At 44.5% G+C, this 17,148-nt stretch overlaps 1 protein-coding gene across 4 annotated transcripts in view; it reads right to left on the minus strand.

Annotated features, from left to right (window-relative positions):
* The window catches only part of DOCK2 (dedicator of cytokinesis 2), a 548,036-nt gene that overhangs the window by 82,435 nt on the left and 448,453 nt on the right, over positions 1–17,148 (minus strand). For all 4 annotated transcript variants that reach the window (XM_004371215.2, XM_023726512.1, XM_023726513.1 and 1 more), the window contains 3 exons: positions 14,959–15,059; positions 14,801–14,859; positions 2,075–2,223 (listed from right to left, as the gene is read on the minus strand). In XM_004371215.2, the coding sequence (XP_004371272.1) occupies positions 2,075–2,223; positions 14,801–14,859; positions 14,959–15,059 (309 nt within the window). The remainder of the gene's footprint in view (positions 1–2,074; positions 2,224–14,800; positions 14,860–14,958; positions 15,060–17,148) is intronic.

A 17,148-nucleotide genomic window follows, 5' to 3' on the forward strand; every position in this document is an offset into this window, starting at 1 on the left:
TACCACTTGTTTTTCAGGGGTGGGTTGCATATTCTTATGATGCTGAACAGGTTTCTGCAGAGCTTCAAGACTAAGACGAACTGGGAAGAAAAGCCTGGCAATCTACTTCTGAAAATCAGCCAATGAAAACCCTATGGATCACAACGGTTCAATCTGCTACTAATCACAGGGATGGCACAGCATTTTGTTCTGTTGTGTCTGAGGTCACTATGAGTCAGGGCTAACGACAACAACAAAGGACATATTAGTAAACACCCAATTAATGTCAGTCATTGTTATGATGATCGTCATCATTCTTATCATTAGATGAAGATGTGAAGATGCAGAAAAATGCACAGAAATGAATATAAGACAAGGCAGTACATAATAATCCTACATTAGAGAGGTATAAATGGAATGGGAATAGATCTGTTAAAGGACACATTTGGAATGGGCTTTGCAGGATCAGTAGGAGTTTAGAAAGCAGGCAGAACTGTGCATGTTACCAAGAGGTAGCATGAAGAAGACACACATGAAGAACATCCACCAAGATAAAACAATTCGGGCGAGTTGTGAGAATGGCTGGAGATGGGGTGAGGTGGGGGGAAAAGTGGGAGATAACGGCTGAAAAGGTCTACAAAAGACCAGAGTGGGGAGAGCCTCGATTGCAGGCTAAAGGGCTTGGACTTTATTGAAAGAGGAATTAATGAGCAAGTGAGGAATAAGATTCCTACTGCTTTAAGGAAAATTACTTGGTGGCGAGATATGTTATGGAATGAGAGGCAGAATGCTGCTGCTGCTGGTAGTTAAGTCCAGTTAGAAGTGAAACCAGGTGAAGAGGCAGGGCAGAGAGGACTGTAGAGAGAGATCTAAGGGAAACTACTATGGCAGTATCAACAGGGCTTGGAGACCAGCCTCCCTAAACCAGGGCTTTGAACTGGTTCATACTGGTTCAGCCATGGCCGACACAGCAACACTGGAACAGACCTGTATTTTTAAAATTTGGGTGATCTGCATCCATAACTGAATTGGGAAAATTTATGGGTCAAAGCCCTGGAATGGGAGACTTGGAAGAGGCGTAGTTAGCTCTTTCAGGAGCCTGATGTGTGAGACTGGATTCTTGCCAGGACTGAGAGTGATGCACGTTCAAAGCAGCACAATCGGTCACCATCTTTGAATGGGACACCACCATTTCCAACTCTGTGCAACATCTGAAGGGCAGGAGATTTGGTCGCTATGCAACGTGTATGCTGCCCTTATTTTCTAAGGAGATTAAGTTCCTAGCAGGGCTTTGGCCCGTAATTTTTCCCGTTCCAGTTATTGTTCTGGGTCACCAAATTTTTAAAATTCAAGTCTCTTCCAGTGTCACTTCCTCAGCCATGACTGAATTGGGAAGAACTGGTTTGAAGCCCTGCCCTAAACTGAACTTTACCAGGAAACTATATGAAAATGGGTGCTTCTTGCACTGCCAGAAGCTTCTAGTGTGACTGGGCTCAGAAAAGGGTCTCACCCTTCGACTTTCACTGAATTTTCAAGGAAAATATTTGGCTAATGGCCTTTGAGTTTTACAGTAGCTGCTCACTCCCTCCACGCTGGGCAAAGCCTCCCATTCCCAGGTCAGACACACAGGTCCCTCCTGAGTGCCACACCTCTAATCCCATTTGCTGTCAACTTTGATGCACGGCCAAGTATGACACCTGGTGCAGGTCAGCTTTTTCTAGATCTTCAAAGTTATCCCAGAAGATGAAGTGCTAGACATAGCTGGGTGCAAGACTGGGGCGAGTGGAAGGGGGAGACCCTTTTAATACCTTTAGAAAACTATTAGGTAGGGAAGCAGGATCCTTATACTATTGAGCAAGGGGTCAAACAGATACACAGCAAGAAAGTTCCTTTTAATCTTGGCCTCGGGCAGAAACGCATGATAGAATACTAACCAAATCCAATCTTCCAGCTCATTCCAGGCACATGAATAAATGTCTCTCTCCAATGGCCAAGTCTCTGAATGACGCTCAGGCAGATGGAACAAGGATATCATTATGGGGAAATGGGCTGGGGATTAGAGATGCTGGCCTGAGTTTCCAGGCTCATTTTTTACCTTTTTGAAATCCCCACTCCTTTCGTATTCACACAGCATCATGTCAAAGAAGATCGGTATGGTGGCTTTCCGGAGCTCTGTCTCGGGGATGAGTGTCATCTCTAATATGGGTCCCACCATGCCCGGGATGAAGCAGATTTTGTTCTGGCCTGAAAGAGAAGAGAGGCAGGGATGCATAAAACCATTTCATGATGCACTAGTCCTCCTCAGACCAGGCCTGGGGAAAGAAAAAAGGGAGGCATAACAGTAAAACCAATAGTTAACACTGTTTACCAGGAGCCAGGCAGCATTTTGAACACTTTACATATATAAACTCTGGGAAGAGGCTCATGCATCATCTAAAACGAGCCCCATTATTAAGGATAATGACACAGATGTGTGCAAAGCACTTCACTGTTTACGAGGATTTTCACCTGCATTATTTCCTTTGCAAATACGGCCCTGATTTAATACGTTAGCAATAGCAAAGCACAGGGATATTTGAAAGTATGTATGTCTGCAACAAAAGCCAGGTTTCAGAAATTTGGAAAACAAGCTTTTTGCCAATAGTTTCAAAGACCGTGAAAAGCAGAAGTTGCTGTTAAGAGCCTACAGTAATAGTGTGGCCAAACCCGTTGCCGTCGAGTCAATTCTGACTCACAGCGCCCCTTAGGACAGAGTAGAACTGTCCTCTAGGGTTTCTAAGGAGCGGCCGGTGGATTCAAACTGCTGATCTTTTGGTTAGCAGCCTGAGCTCTTAACCACTGTGCCACCAGAGTCCCAAGAGTGTGGCCAGTGGAAACAAAACCAAAACCAACCACATTGTCCTTGAGTTGATTCTGACTCGTGGCAACTCCGTGTGTTACAGAGTAGAACTGCTCAATAGGGTTTTCTTGGCTGTAATCTTTACAGAAGGAGATTGCCAGGCCTTTCTTCTGCAGAACTGCTGGGTGGGTTTGACCCCTAATCTTTAGGTTAGTAGTCCAGTGCAAACTGCTTGTGCCACCAGGTTAAGACATTGCTTTAGGGTCAGATGAACCAAAATGTCTTGTTTCTTCCACCTCATTTCAAGGTATCCTTCCCCCTTTGTCCTTTGCTCTCTGCATTCTACTCACACTGGCCTTGCTCAGTGCCACAGACTCACCTTGCGTCCTCCACCTCAAGGCCTGTGCATACGCTAAATATTGTTCCCTGCCTGTTCCTCAAGCCCCCTGCCCATTACCACCTGGGTTTCCCCTGGGTGGGCCCACTTTTCATTCCCATCTTAAATCAAACTCCCCTTCCTTTGAAAGAAAAGCTCCACACATCCCCACCCACCCTCATTTCAATCCAACCCCCCGCCCTGGCTCCAAGTACCCTATCTTCTTATCCAACCTTGTAACAATGTCTTTAATTGTGCTATCATTTGATTAATGTCTACCTCTCCCATGGAGAGCCTCATGACATAGAGACCAGGTTTTCTCACTATTGTATCCGTAGCGCTGAACACAGAATATGTTGTTGTTTTTGTTGTTAGCTGCCAAAGAGTCTACTCAGACTCGTGGTGATCCCATGCAAAACAGAAAGAAATGCTGCCTGCTCCTGCGCCATCCCCATAATCAGTGCGGATCACACTATTGTGATCCATAGGGTTTATAGGCTGATTTTCAGAAGTAGATTGCTATAGGCTGATTTTCAGAAGTAGATTGTCAGACATTTCTTCCTAGTACATCTTAGTCTGGAAGTCCTGCTGAAACCTATTCAGCAGCACAGGAACAGGCAAGCCTCCACTGTAATGGCTGGGAATCAAACTTGGGTCTCTTACACAGAAGGCGAGAATTTTACCACTGAACCACCAATGCCTACAGAACATATTAGATGCTCACTAAATAGCTGTCAAATAAAGAAATAAATTGGTCCAGTTCCTACATGTACTAGGTATGTGATTTGGATACGTGCTTATAAAAATGCAATAGTAATACCCACCTGTTGAAAAGACCATGTGACAATATATCTGCATGTCCTTAGCACAGAGCCCCAATTTGTTGGACAAATTTACCTTACTTCTCATAGCCTCGGTGTCCTCTTCTGTAGCATGGGGATAATAATAATATTGATCTCATCGGGTTGTTGTGAAGAATAAATGGATTATTATTTGTGAAGCACCCAGAACACCTCTTGGTACAAGGCACACTTTGTATAAGGGTTAGCTATTACTATTGTGGTATCTGGTCAAACTGAACCCTGAAGGGCAGCCTTGTAGAGCAGAACTGAGCAGACTCTTAGGAATACACACGTCACAAGTGGCAGAAAAGGGAGACAAAGAGGGGCACTTAGGAACTGGAAGGATTTCATGAAGAGGGAGGGCAGGCATATTTAAGCAACTCTGTCATTTAAGCTGACACCCTGTGTGTTTTATCAACAGCTGCCTTTCTCCTCCAAGAAGCCCACCCTGATTTTCTCCATTGTCAGGATGAACATCTGTGGTCCTCGCTAAGGACAGAGAACGTCTAGAGGTGCAGACACTCAAGAGGTATGATGCATAGCCTGGCACTGTTGCTTTTGATTAAAGCTGAGCAAAGGTGCCAAGAGAGAAGGCAGCAAGAAAATGAATTTTCATTCGGCCTAAATGAGGCTTAATGTTGGAGTATTTCCCCAGTATTCAGATTAAAAAGGCATTATCCTAACAATGTCTTCAGTGAGTGAGAGCAAAACGGTGAAGTCAGGCAGAGGGTTAAGTGAAATAAAACACTTTTCCAGGATATCAGCTTCATTTGTACAATGCATTTGGATTACACCTGAGCCTTCAGTTTGGCCTCACTAGGAAAACAATCTTACTTTTCTGGCAGGTTTTTAGTAATCGTTAATATAGGCTTCTGATTTCGTCCTTCAAGATCCTTTAAGTCTTTTTCAAACCACAGCGGGGTTTTAAAATTCAAAGTCAAGCGCAATAATAGGTAGAAGGTAAATGGGAAACTGTCAGATAAACCACCACGGAATGGAGAAATTGCTTATGCAACAAAGGCCTTTAGAATACTAGAGGGCATTGGCTATGATAAGGATATATTTAAGATGGTTTAAAATGAAGGGCAGACGTGCCATAGACCTGGGATTTCTAGATACTTCTGACCAGTATTCTTTGCAGTCTGTTGAGATCTTTAGCAGACTAGGGGAAGAAGACAGGGATGTTGAACTCTAAATACAGGATGATCTCAACGGGCCTTGTGATGCTCCATCAGGAAATTTTATTCATTTATATCAAAAATGGAATTTAAGCATAGTGGATTTTGTGTTCAAGTAACGTAAGTGGGTGTGTATGTGTGTGTGCGTAATTACATATGCACACGCATGCATACACACAGAGAAGATGTTTGTGCCTAATTGAATACAAACTCATTTGGGGAAAAAAATAAATCCGCGTTCAAGAGACACATCTGCTGCTGTACAGGCAGTCCCCAGGTTACGAACATCAGATGTAGGATAACTCAACTCGTACTTGTCCTTTAATATTATGTAACTTTGTCCCCACTTTGAAACAGCTGAACCAACCCCTTCTCACAACAAATTCTTCATCACAATCACTTTCACTTGCTGCACGTAAGAGCTTTTAAATCATTGAAAAGACTTCAAACCTTTTCTTGCACTAAATGTAAGGCTAAATAAGAAGCGTATGCGCCTGTTCCGACCAACCTACAAATCTGACTTAAAGACACACTTAGGAACGAATCTCATGGGTGACCCAGGGAATGCCCGTACTCAAAAGAAGGCTAGGCATGGCCTTGATACGAGGGTTTCTTTCATATAATGGAAATGGAATCTCACTGGGAGGAGACACTCCATTAGAAAAGGCTTTTAAAGCGCTAATAAGCCGGCAGGATAAATCCAAATGCTGAATTACACAGGCTTTGGAGAAAGGATCTGTTGGTAATGAGAGCACAGAGAATAGCTTAGGTGTGTGGGTGGGAAGGAGGATTTCAATTGCCATATGTTCTCTGGTCTCAGTGTCTCATCTGTACAATGACCTCATCATCTATCACTCTTCTTCAGAGTAGACAGTAAGATTGAACACGAAGGGTCTGCCAGCACTAAGAAAATGATCTGGCAAAATAATAACAACAACAACAACAAAAAGAAAATCTTTTTGTACCTGGGTGAGAATGAAGTTGGACTTATATGGGACAGAAAGAGCACTCTGGCTGGGAGTATTAAACTAGTTGATGTTGAGTCAACTCCGACCAGTGGCGATCCCATGTGTGTCAGAGTAGAACTGTGTTCCAGGGGTTTTCAATGGCTGATTATTCTGAAATAGATTGCCAGGTCTTTCTTCCAAGGTGCCTCTGGGTAGACTTGAACTCCAATCTTTTGTTTAGCAGCTGAGTACATTAACTATTTGCACCGTCCAGGGACTCCACCACAAATTTAGTGGCTTAAAAGCAACACACATTTATTATCTTACAATACGGGAGGTCACAAGTCAGAAATGAGTCTCGCTTACCCTTTCCAGCTTTTAGAGGCTGCCTGCATTCCTTGGCTCGTGGCCCCTTCCTCCATCTTTAGAGCTAGCTGTGTAGCATCTTCAAATTGCTCTCTGACTCAGACTCTCCTGCCTCTTTTTTTCACTTATAAGTTCCCCTGTGATTATATTAAGGAGTCCTAGTGGTGCAGCGGTTAAAGCTATACACTGCTAACCATAAAGGTTGGCGGTTTGAAACCACCAGCGGCTCCATGGGAGAAATATGTGGCAGTTTGCTTTCGTAGAGATTTATAGCCTTGGAAGCCCTATGGGGTCGCTATGAGTAGGAATTGACTCGACTGCAGTGGGTTTGGTTTTTGGTTTTGGTGATTACATTGAGCCCACCAGGATAATCCAGGATAAGCATGCTATCTCAAGATCCTTAAGTTACTCCCATGTCCAAAGTCCCTTTTGCCAAGTAAGGTAACAGGTTCTGGGGATTAGGACATGGGTATCTTTTTTTGCGGGGGGAGTCATATTCTGCCTACCATAGTGTTAAATACTTGTTGTTGAATGAATGAATAAATGAATGGACGGATGGATGGATGGACGGACGGATGGACGGAGAGATGGATGGATGGGCTAATGGAGGGATCAGTGCTTCTCTATCTCCATTCCCTATTTCTTCCTGCCACTCCCTCTCCAACCCCACACCACGCTGCTCAGGGCATGCCCTGTGACTGCACCATGGCCATGCCTGCTTAGGTTGTTTGCCCTTCTGGAAAGCCTGACCCTCCCCACTCTTTCTCACAGTCCTGACATAGCCCTTCTTTGAGGCCTAATCCAGGAGCCATTTTCCCCCTGAAGCCATCCTCATAGTCCTTACTCATTTCCCATTTGCCTGTAACTCCTGAGCATCTCCACTACGAATGTCACTATTGGCAACATCCTCTTTTTCCAGCTAGACTGTGGGCCCTTCCCTGCAAAGCAGGGACCACACCTTATACTCCCTCAATCCTCCCGCAACTCCCTAGAGTACAGCGCCGAGCTGGGCACTCTATGGATGCTTCAAAGGTGATGGTTTGACTGCACTCACAGCTCTGCCGGGAGGGACTTCCCACACAGGAGGCCCAGACGCCAGCCGCGGGAATTTGCCTTTCTTTTCCAGGTTGACTGTTAATGCAGCAGCCAGGAGCTAACCCAAGTGAACGTGGGAGGGTTAAGTGCAAAGTCATTTTAGCAAAATGTGCATTGCTTCACTCCGAGCAGAAATCAAATGTCATGACGTTATACTATCAAGAAAAGTACATTACATCTGGTGTAGTACCAGGAAGCCAAAACACACATGGAATTAACCCCTGAGTGACCAAACCCTGGTAACAACACGTGGTCCTTTCTCCCCACTGAGACCTCCCTGCCTACACCCCCCGTCTCAAAATAACACACTCACACCGTCACATACGCCCTCGTGTGTATTTGTCTAGACTTTCCTCTGAAGAATGTTAAATACTCCAAGCCTGAGATTATAGCTTTGCAATTAGCTATCTTATAATCACAGGGTTGCTCAAATCTTTCCTAATGAGAAGGAGAAGATGATGATACTGATGATCATGGTGATGATGTCCAGATTGCTTCTGGCATTAAAACAAAATTCAAAACCACTAACATGCATTATAATTTCCTCATTATCAGTAGCCTTTGAAAAACATAGTTGGCTATTTTACACCCTTTGAAAATAATTTGCATACTCTTTGAAAAAAATTATCAGCAAGAACATTGGACTTGGGGGTCAAGAGACAGGCTCTTTAGCCCCAGCTCAGCCCCTGGTTTGTTGTTGACCTTGGGAATGTCCTTGCGCCACTCTGGTGCTCAGTAGCTCCACCTATAAAATCAGGGAGTAAATCAGATGATGTATCAGTTAGGGACGTGACAGAAATCTGACTACTGTGACTAAACTGAACAAGGACTTCATTTTTCTTCCTTAATAAGAAGTCAAAAGATGGTTAGTCCAGAGCTGCCCCTCCATGTGACCTTTGTCTTCATGGTTTCATGATGTCTACTGCACCTCCAGGCATCTCATCTCTTTCCCAGAAAGGAAAAGGGATAAAAGTTATGGGCAAAAGATGAGTGTGCTCATTGAATCTGCCCTCCCCCCTCAACCTGGCTTACTTTCATAGACTTTATTTTTTTTGAAATCCTATGGGACAGTTCTACTCTGTCCTACGGGGTTGCCATGAGTTGGAATCAAGTTGAAGGCAGTGGGTTCTTTTTTAGAGCATTTATAAGTTTACAAAAAAATATGCAAAAATACAGAGAGTTCCCATATACTCCTTATTATAGACTGAATTGTGTGCCCCAAAAATGTGTGTCAACTTGGCTAGGCCATGATTTCCAGTATAGTGTGGTTGTTCACCATTTTGTGATCTGATGTGATTATCCTATGTTGTAAATCTTAACCTAGATGATGTTAACGAGGCAGGATTAGAAGCATTTATGTTAATGAGGAAGGACTCAATCTACAGAATTAGATTATATCTTGGGTCAATCTGAGACATAAAAGAGAGAATCCAGCAGACAGGAGTGGGACCTCATATCTCCAAGAAAGATGAGCCAGGAGCAGAGTGCATCCTTCGGACCTGGCGTCCCTGTGCTGAGAAGCTCCTAGACCAGGAGAAGATTGATGACAAGGACTTTCCCCCAGAGCTGGCAGAGAGAGAAAGCCTTCGCCTAGAGCCAGTGCCCTGAATTCAGACTTCTAGCCTCCTAGACTGTGAGAGAATAAATTTCTCTTTGTTAAAGCCATCCATTTGTGTTATTTCTATTATAGCAACACTAGATATCTAAGACACCCCTCTCCCCCCTGTACAATGTTTTCTCCTATTAACACCTTGCACTGGTGTGGCACATTTGTTATAATTATTGAACCAATACATTATTAACTAAAGTTCATAGTTTACATTGGGGTTTACTCTTTATGTTGTACAGTCCTATGGGTTTTGACAAATATGTAATGTCATGTGTCCACCATGACAGTATCCTACCGAATAGTTTCACTGCCCTAAAAACGCTTTGTGCTCCTCCTATACATCCCCCCCTTTTATTTTTAATTGGGAAAGAATGCTTTCCTGAAACCTCAAGTATATTACTGCTGATTCTTATCATCCAGAACTGGGTCACGTGGCCATCACCTGCTACATGACATTGTTAACTGAGCAAACTGGCATTCCCCAAATAATCAGGATTCGTTAGCCAGGAAGAAGGTGAGAAAGGCTACTACACGGACAATCAGCAGAATCAGCTAAGAATGATTTGTAAATTTTACTCCATTTTGGATATTCCATGAATTGCACTTTAAATTCTATCATTATCCAGCACAGTGTTCTCACTACATTGATCCTTAATGTGTACAGTGCTTAGTCCTGGTTGGGATGAACAGATTAACCTCATTATCATGTTAACGACAGAATCTGGGAGTTTGCAGGGTGGGTGGAGGAGGGGAAACCACCCATTTGCTCTGCCTCTTTTTTCTATTCTATTCCTGTAAGAGAGAGGCGAGGGGAAGGCAGGCGTGTAACCAGTAAGTGGAAAGCTGGGGCAGCCAAGAAAACCACTTCAAGCTGACACACTTTTTTCCTCCAAGGAGTCAGGCCGAGAGGTGAGGGGGGCAGCCATCTTTGCAAAAGCATCATTTATTTTTTGTTTTCTGCAGTGCTTATCTGTGGCTTTGGTTTGCCCTCTATCCATAACTCCATCTTTCAATAATATCATCCTGGATTTTACCTGGGGAAATTCTGCCTCCCTAGATGGATGGCTGGGGCATCAGTGAAGAGGGGATCCAAGCAAGGCCAAAAACATGGTATCCTCTGTGACTGGCTCTTTAGCAGTGATGCAGGAATGGAAACTCCAGAAGGCAGTGCCTTGAGGGAACTGCACTCCCTGTCCTGGTCTCCCAGAGTGGCTCTGGCCCCTGTTTTTATGTACCCTGGTTCTTCTGCTTGCCCTTGCCCTCTGAATATACACCTCCTCTGATTAAGTCAACCACAGTCAGTATCTCTTTCTTGCAACCAAAAAAACCAAGGCAGGTATATCTTTTAATTGAATTAATTCATCCTACAGGTATTTGCAAACAGCAAGGACTCTGATGCTTCAGAACACGCATGCAGGCCAGAGTGCTTGTCCTGATTCTGCCTCTAACCCACTCTATGTTATTAGCTGCAATGGAGTTAGCCTCAACTCATGGTGATCCCATGAACAATGGAACAAACACTGCCCACTCTTGTGCCATCCCCATGATCCACTGAGGACTGAACAATGTTCTGTTGTGAACCACAGGGTTTTTACTAGCTGATTTTTGGAAGTACTGCCAGGCCTTTTTCTTCCTAGTCTGTCTTAGCCTGGAAGCTCCCCTGAAACCTGCTCAGCATCATGGCAACACGCAAGCCTCTGCTGACAGATGGGTGGTGGCTGCACATGAGGTGCATTGGCCAGGAATCAAACCCAAGTCTCTCACTGGGAGACAAGAATTCTACCATTGAACCACCAATCCACCTTGTAGAAACCCTTTCCCCTCTCTGAGCCTCAGTTTCTTCACTGATAAAATGGTGGACTGGACCAGACTAATACCTTCAAATTATTCTCTTCTGTGCTTTGGAATTTCCTCCCAGAAAACGCTCAGTGGAGGGTGCTACGGGTCTACACGGGGCGTTCAGGAGCAGCCCTTTAGAGAGGCTCTGAGCCCCCCACACCACTCTACTAAATAGCTCTGCTTTCATTCAATTTACATTTTGAGCATTTTTTTTTTTTTTATTGGTCCTCAGCTAAAAATAAACATTTGAAAAACGCTGGACAATACGATCTCGAAGGGGCCCTTCCAGCTCTGATGTTCTGTGATTCTAAGCAGGTGGAATATTTGGTAACATCTTTTCATTCATCAGCATAGTTGGGAGTGCAGGAACATCTGCCAAAACATCATCTACATCTAAACAAAATCTTCTGTGTGCACAACAACAGCAACGAAGGGCATTTGGAAAAGAGCAGGTTGTGTGGAAGAGTTTAAGACAAACAAAGCCCAGATCCCTGCTTTGCAATTCTGGCAGTATCTGGGGTATGACTCTGGGAAAGGAAGCCCACCACAGCCTTATCTGGTCTCTACTATTTTAGAGCAAAGAATGCACACTTAGGCGGGTGACAGATTTGGTTTATTTGGTTTGGAGACATTTGTGGTTGTCACAACCGGGTGGAGGGTGCTACTGGCACCTAGTGGGTAGACATCAGGTGTTATGGATTGAATTTGGTCCCCTAAAAAGATATGTGGAAGTCTTAACCGTAGTATCTGTAATGTGACCCTGTTTGGGAATAGGGTTTTTCTTTTGTTATGTTAGTAAAGCCACAGCTGAATAGGGTGGGCCCTAAATGCCATCCTTCCGAGTGGTCTCTTATGAAAGAGAAAACAGACACAGTGACACACAGGGAGAGGATGCCACGTGATGATGAAGGAGATGCATCTACAAGCCTGGGAGTACCAAGGATTGCTGGCAGTTCCAAGAAGCTATATGTCTTAGTCATTTAGTGCTGCTATAACAGAAATACCACAAGTGGATGGCTTTAACAAAGAGAAATCTATACTCTCACAGTCTAGTAGGCTACAAGTTCAAATTCAGGGCATCAGCTCCAGGGGAAGGCTTTCTCTCTTTGTTGGCTCTGGAGGAAGGTCCTTATGATGCATTGGTATTCCCTTGGTCTGGGAGCATCTCAGCACAGGAACCTCAGGTCCAAAGGATGTGCTCTGCTACCAGCACTGCTTTCTTGGTGGTATGAGGTTCCCCTGTGTCTCTGCTCGCTTCTCTCTTTTATATCTCAAAAGAGATTGGCTTAAGACACTATCCAATCTTGTAGATCTCATCAATATAACTGCCGCTAATCCATCATATTATATCATACTGATAGAATTTACAACACATAGGGAAATCGTATCAGATGATAAAATGGTAGACCATCAGACAATACTGGGAATCTTGACCTAGCCAAGTTGACAGATATTCTGGGGGGACACAATTCAATCCATGACACTAAAAGAGACAAAGAAGGACCTTCCTCTACAGTTGATGCCCTGAATTGGGATTTCTAGCCTTCAGAACTGTGAGAAAATAAATTTACATTCTTTAAAGACACCCACTTGTGGTATTTTGTTATGGCAGCACTAAGTAACTGAGACACCAGGGATGCTGCTAAACATCCTGCAATGCACAGGACAGTCCCCTACAACAAAGACTGACCTGAACCAAAATGTCGATAGTGCCAAGGTGGAGAAACCTTGCTTTATGGCCTTTATAAAAGTTATATTATGCCCAGTCCTTTCAGTCTTTTACATTACCTGCCTGGGCCTTGTCTTTAAGGCCTTAGTGATACAAACCCAGCTTTGGGGGTTAAGGAGCCTGACGGCGCAAGGGTGAAGCTAAGAATAAGAACTCTGCTGTGGGAGTGACCTCCATGGCTTCACTTTCCCGTTTCAGCTGTTACGATCCTCATAAGCACCTGTGAGAAGGAGCTATTTCCCCAGCTGAGGCCCAATGATGCTCTGTCTCTTGTTTTAGGTCTCAGAGCTTGTAAAGGGCAGGCCAGGGCCCAATGCATTGATAGGGCAGTCTGTCCTGGGCCTCGTTTCTCAGCGCTCCCTTTGATTTTGTGAGCCAACCCACAACCTTCCTGTTATTCAGTGTGTACTCCCAGCAGGAGTCTAATGCTGCCAGCAGCCACAGAATCCAGTGCTTCCCACAGTGAATGACCTTGTGGAAAGGACAAGAAGCGCTATCCAGGAACTCCGATGGGGACCAGCCAACAGTAAAAGGTCTCAGGATGAGAGTAAAAAGATCAGCAGTTGCCAGGTATTTGGGGTTGCGGGAGAGGGATGACTAGATGGAGCACAGGGCATTTTTAATGAAACTATTCTGTAGGATACTGTCATGGTGGACACATTATTTGTCAAAACCCACAGGAGTGTACAAAACAAAGAGTGAACGCCAATGTAAACTATGGACTTTAGTTAATAATAATGTATCAGTATTGGTTCATCAACTGTAACAGATGTGCTAAACCAATGCAAGATGTTAATAATAGGAGAAACAGTGTACGGGGGAAGAAGGAGCATATGAAACTCTGTACTTTCTGCACAATTTTTCTGTAAACCTAAAATTGCTCCAAAAATAAAGTTTACTTAGAAACATAGTCCTAGGAAGCAAGAAGCAAAATCCAGAGAGTTTACACAGGTTAAATCCCAGAGGTGGGCAGAGTCCTTGCAAGTGCTTCTAACATAGAGGGTACATATACAAGCCCAGGGCAGAGCAATCCAGCAGCAGAGTGTCAAGGAGAAAGTACAAACATCAGAGCTGAAAATGCCTCACTACTCACTATTCATCCGTCCACCCATCCACCCATCTACCTATCCACCCATCCACCCATCCATCCATCCATCCATCCACCCACCCATCCACCCATCCATCTATCCATCCATCCATCCATCACATCCATACATCCATCCTTTCAGCAAATATTTCTTGTGTAGGATTTGGGTCTTGTGCTAGGTATGTGACCCCTATCCTTGTGGAATCAAAACCATGCTCTGGGACTTTCCAGCTGTTTAACCTCAAGCAAGTTATTTGCCTCTCTGAGTTTCCTTATCAATAAAACAAGGGGAACAATTTCCATCTTGCAGGAGGTGATGTGAAGATTAAATAAGACCTCCTTGGCAGCAAAGGCCTGACTCAAACCCTCAATAAAATTCTCCTGAGTCCACCCTTCCCTTCCTTCCCCACACGGGCATCACTGAGCTCACAGACATCCCTGTAGCTCACTGAAGCACGGATAGATTATGGGGTTACCTTCAGGCTTGAATCATGTCACAAAAGACCCTCTTCTTCCACACAATCAATTCTTCCCCCTGAGGTTGAAGAGTTTCTTGTGGACCACCGCACCACATAAAAAGCAGAAAGCAGAACAGCCTACCCATCAGCAACAAGCTCACATGTGATGTGTGAGGATGGGAGCTCACGTCCCGAACTCAGTCTTGTTAATTCCAACTTGACTTCTGACCCCTCAGAGGCATTGAGCAGAGGCAGATTCACAGCTGTTTGGGGGGTGGGTACCCCCGCTCCGTCAGCATACAATCAGGCACTTATTAGGAACCTGAAGCACGCAGCTGGATCAACTGTTATTTCTAGCTCCCACCACCGAAACCCCGGTGGCCCTCTAACAGATGGTCTTCAAGAAAGAGTTTGGCACGTGCAGATGTGTCTGTTTGGATGTGTGTGCCTACTCACCAAGCTTGTACCACATATCTCGGATGGAGAAGCCAATTAACCGTCTCATGTCCCCGTACCTAGGAAGAACGAAAATCTCTGCTTCAGGCACCGTCTCAGACAATCTCAGGAGTGCCCCTCCCCCAACCCCCTTTAAGAAATCCAAAAATGCGACCTACTTATCCAGGATTTTGTTGTGCTTGGCATGCGAGAACTGTTCCAGCTGCAGAGACTCCTGGGTGATAAAAGCCACCGCCAGATGAAAATAGTTGTTCCACAGCTGTAAGTGAAAGAGCAGGAAACAGTCGTGGAGTGAGTCTGAAGTGGGAAGGCAAATTAAACTCCGGGTAATGGGAATCATTTATGAAGATGCAGAAGACAGAGGCACAACCAGTTTAATTGTGTGCACTGCAAGTTTCTAACTGGCATTGACTCTGAATTAACATCCAGGCCAAAGCAAGGCCGATAGAAGGGATTTCTTTAAGCGCTAACCACGTCCCCACTCTGATAACGGGATCTAGGAGGGGAGGAGGATTTTAGGGCTGTTGTTTTATTTTGCTTTGATTTTAGTTTTGGAAAGACAAATAACCCACCCCAGCTGCATGCCCTGGTGAGCTGGCTCCTCTGCCCTGGAATTAGAGGATGATGAGAGATAGGATAGTTCAGGGACATGACAGTCTTCCCCATTTTGTAAGTCATCCCTAATTCACCCGACAGCTCAGAGGAAAAGCCTGCAATCCATTCTGTCTTAAAATAGTTTGCCTTCTCCTTTCCCTTTGTTTAACGGTTTCCCACACCTGAAGCGTCAACATGGGCACTTGTTAGAAATCTACATTCTCTGGCCCCATCCCTCACCTACTAAATCAGAACCTCTGGGGATGGGGCCCCTGATCTGTGTCTTAACAAGACCTCTGATGATTCTGATGCACTCTTGCATTTGAGAACCACTGTTGGCCTAGTTTATATGTAAAAACCAGTTGTTGTTGAGTAGACTCTGACTCATGGCAATCCTGTGTGTGTCCAAGTAGAACTGTGCCCCATAGGGTTTTCAACGGCTGATTTTTCAGAAGTAGACTGCCAGGCCTTTCTTCCAAGGTGCCTCTGGGTGGACTCTAATCTCCAACCTTTTGGTTAGCTGCTGAGGGTGTTAACTGGACCACCCGGTGGCTCCAGTTTATATGTGGGCTTGTCATAATTTTAACATTTACATGGCCTGTATGTGCTAAATGGGAGGAACTAATCCTAGAACTCACACTGCAGACATGTGGTGAGATAAAGCAGGTAAAGGGCTTTGCTCGGTGCCTGGCACATAGCGGGTGATCAACAATGTTAGCCACAATGACAGTGATGTTGATATGGGCTACAGAGCCAGAGAGATGTAAATCCAAACCAATGTTTTATTGAACTTCAGTGAACCCTTCTGTGAAGTAGGGGTAACTCTGGTACCCACTGCAGAGGGTTACTGTAAAGATTGAGCAAGATAATGTGTTTAAGGGCACACAATACAGTAAGAGCTCAAAAATACATATTAGTCTTATTGCTGTTTTTCTTTTCTTTATATGAGTGGTTCCTTTGGCACCAAAGCAAATAATAAAACTTGGCTCCTTGGGTGCTCAAGAGCACTCCTTCCACGAGCCAAGGCCTTATACACGAAGGTGAAGCAAGACCTCCCAGGACAAAGCCCACCTGCTTTGAGCCCCCTCTTAACACTGTATAACAAAAGGAGGAGTAACGTTATCTGAAGAAATCATCCTTCCATTGAGGCCCTTACCCTTAAGTCAAAGATGTTCCTTGCAGGATTCAGAGGACCAACACCCAGAAAAGGCAGCTTTACATGGATCACAGGCATTATTGCTGTCCCGAGTATTACTTTCAAATGGGCTTGTGGTTTAATATACAGACAGAAGAAAAACAAGCACTGCATTCTTACCACGGGCAGGTACTTTTCCATATCGTCCCTCCTTTCATCTTTAAAACCTTGACGGCTATTATTATTCCCATTTTACAGGTAAGGAGACTGAGGCTTAGAGGAGTTAAATATTTTGCCAAAGGTCACTCAGTTTGTTATATATATAGCAGAGCTGGCAGGGGTGAATTACCCAATAAGAAAGTTAAGCACAGGCTTATCTGTGCTAACTTACTAATCTGTAGTGAAACTGTTCACATTCTTTTGGGTGGGTACCTAGCAGTAGACCTGCTTTTTTCTTTTGGCTCCCTTCCTGTAAGGTCTTTGTGGACCACGAGGCCATAGCTGTGTCTCATCTTAGTGGATGAGAAACGGCACACCTAAGCCCCTCACTGACAGCCCTCCCATCCTGCCCCTGGGGCTGCAGGGGAATGACTTTTGGATCTGAGGATAAGTTGTCTTG

This window comes from Trichechus manatus, unplaced genomic scaffold, assembly GCF_000243295.1.
Source record: "Trichechus manatus latirostris isolate Lorelei unplaced genomic scaffold, TriManLat1.0 scaffold00011, whole genome shotgun sequence".
NCBI lineage: Eukaryota > Metazoa > Chordata > Mammalia > Sirenia > Trichechidae > Trichechus > Trichechus manatus.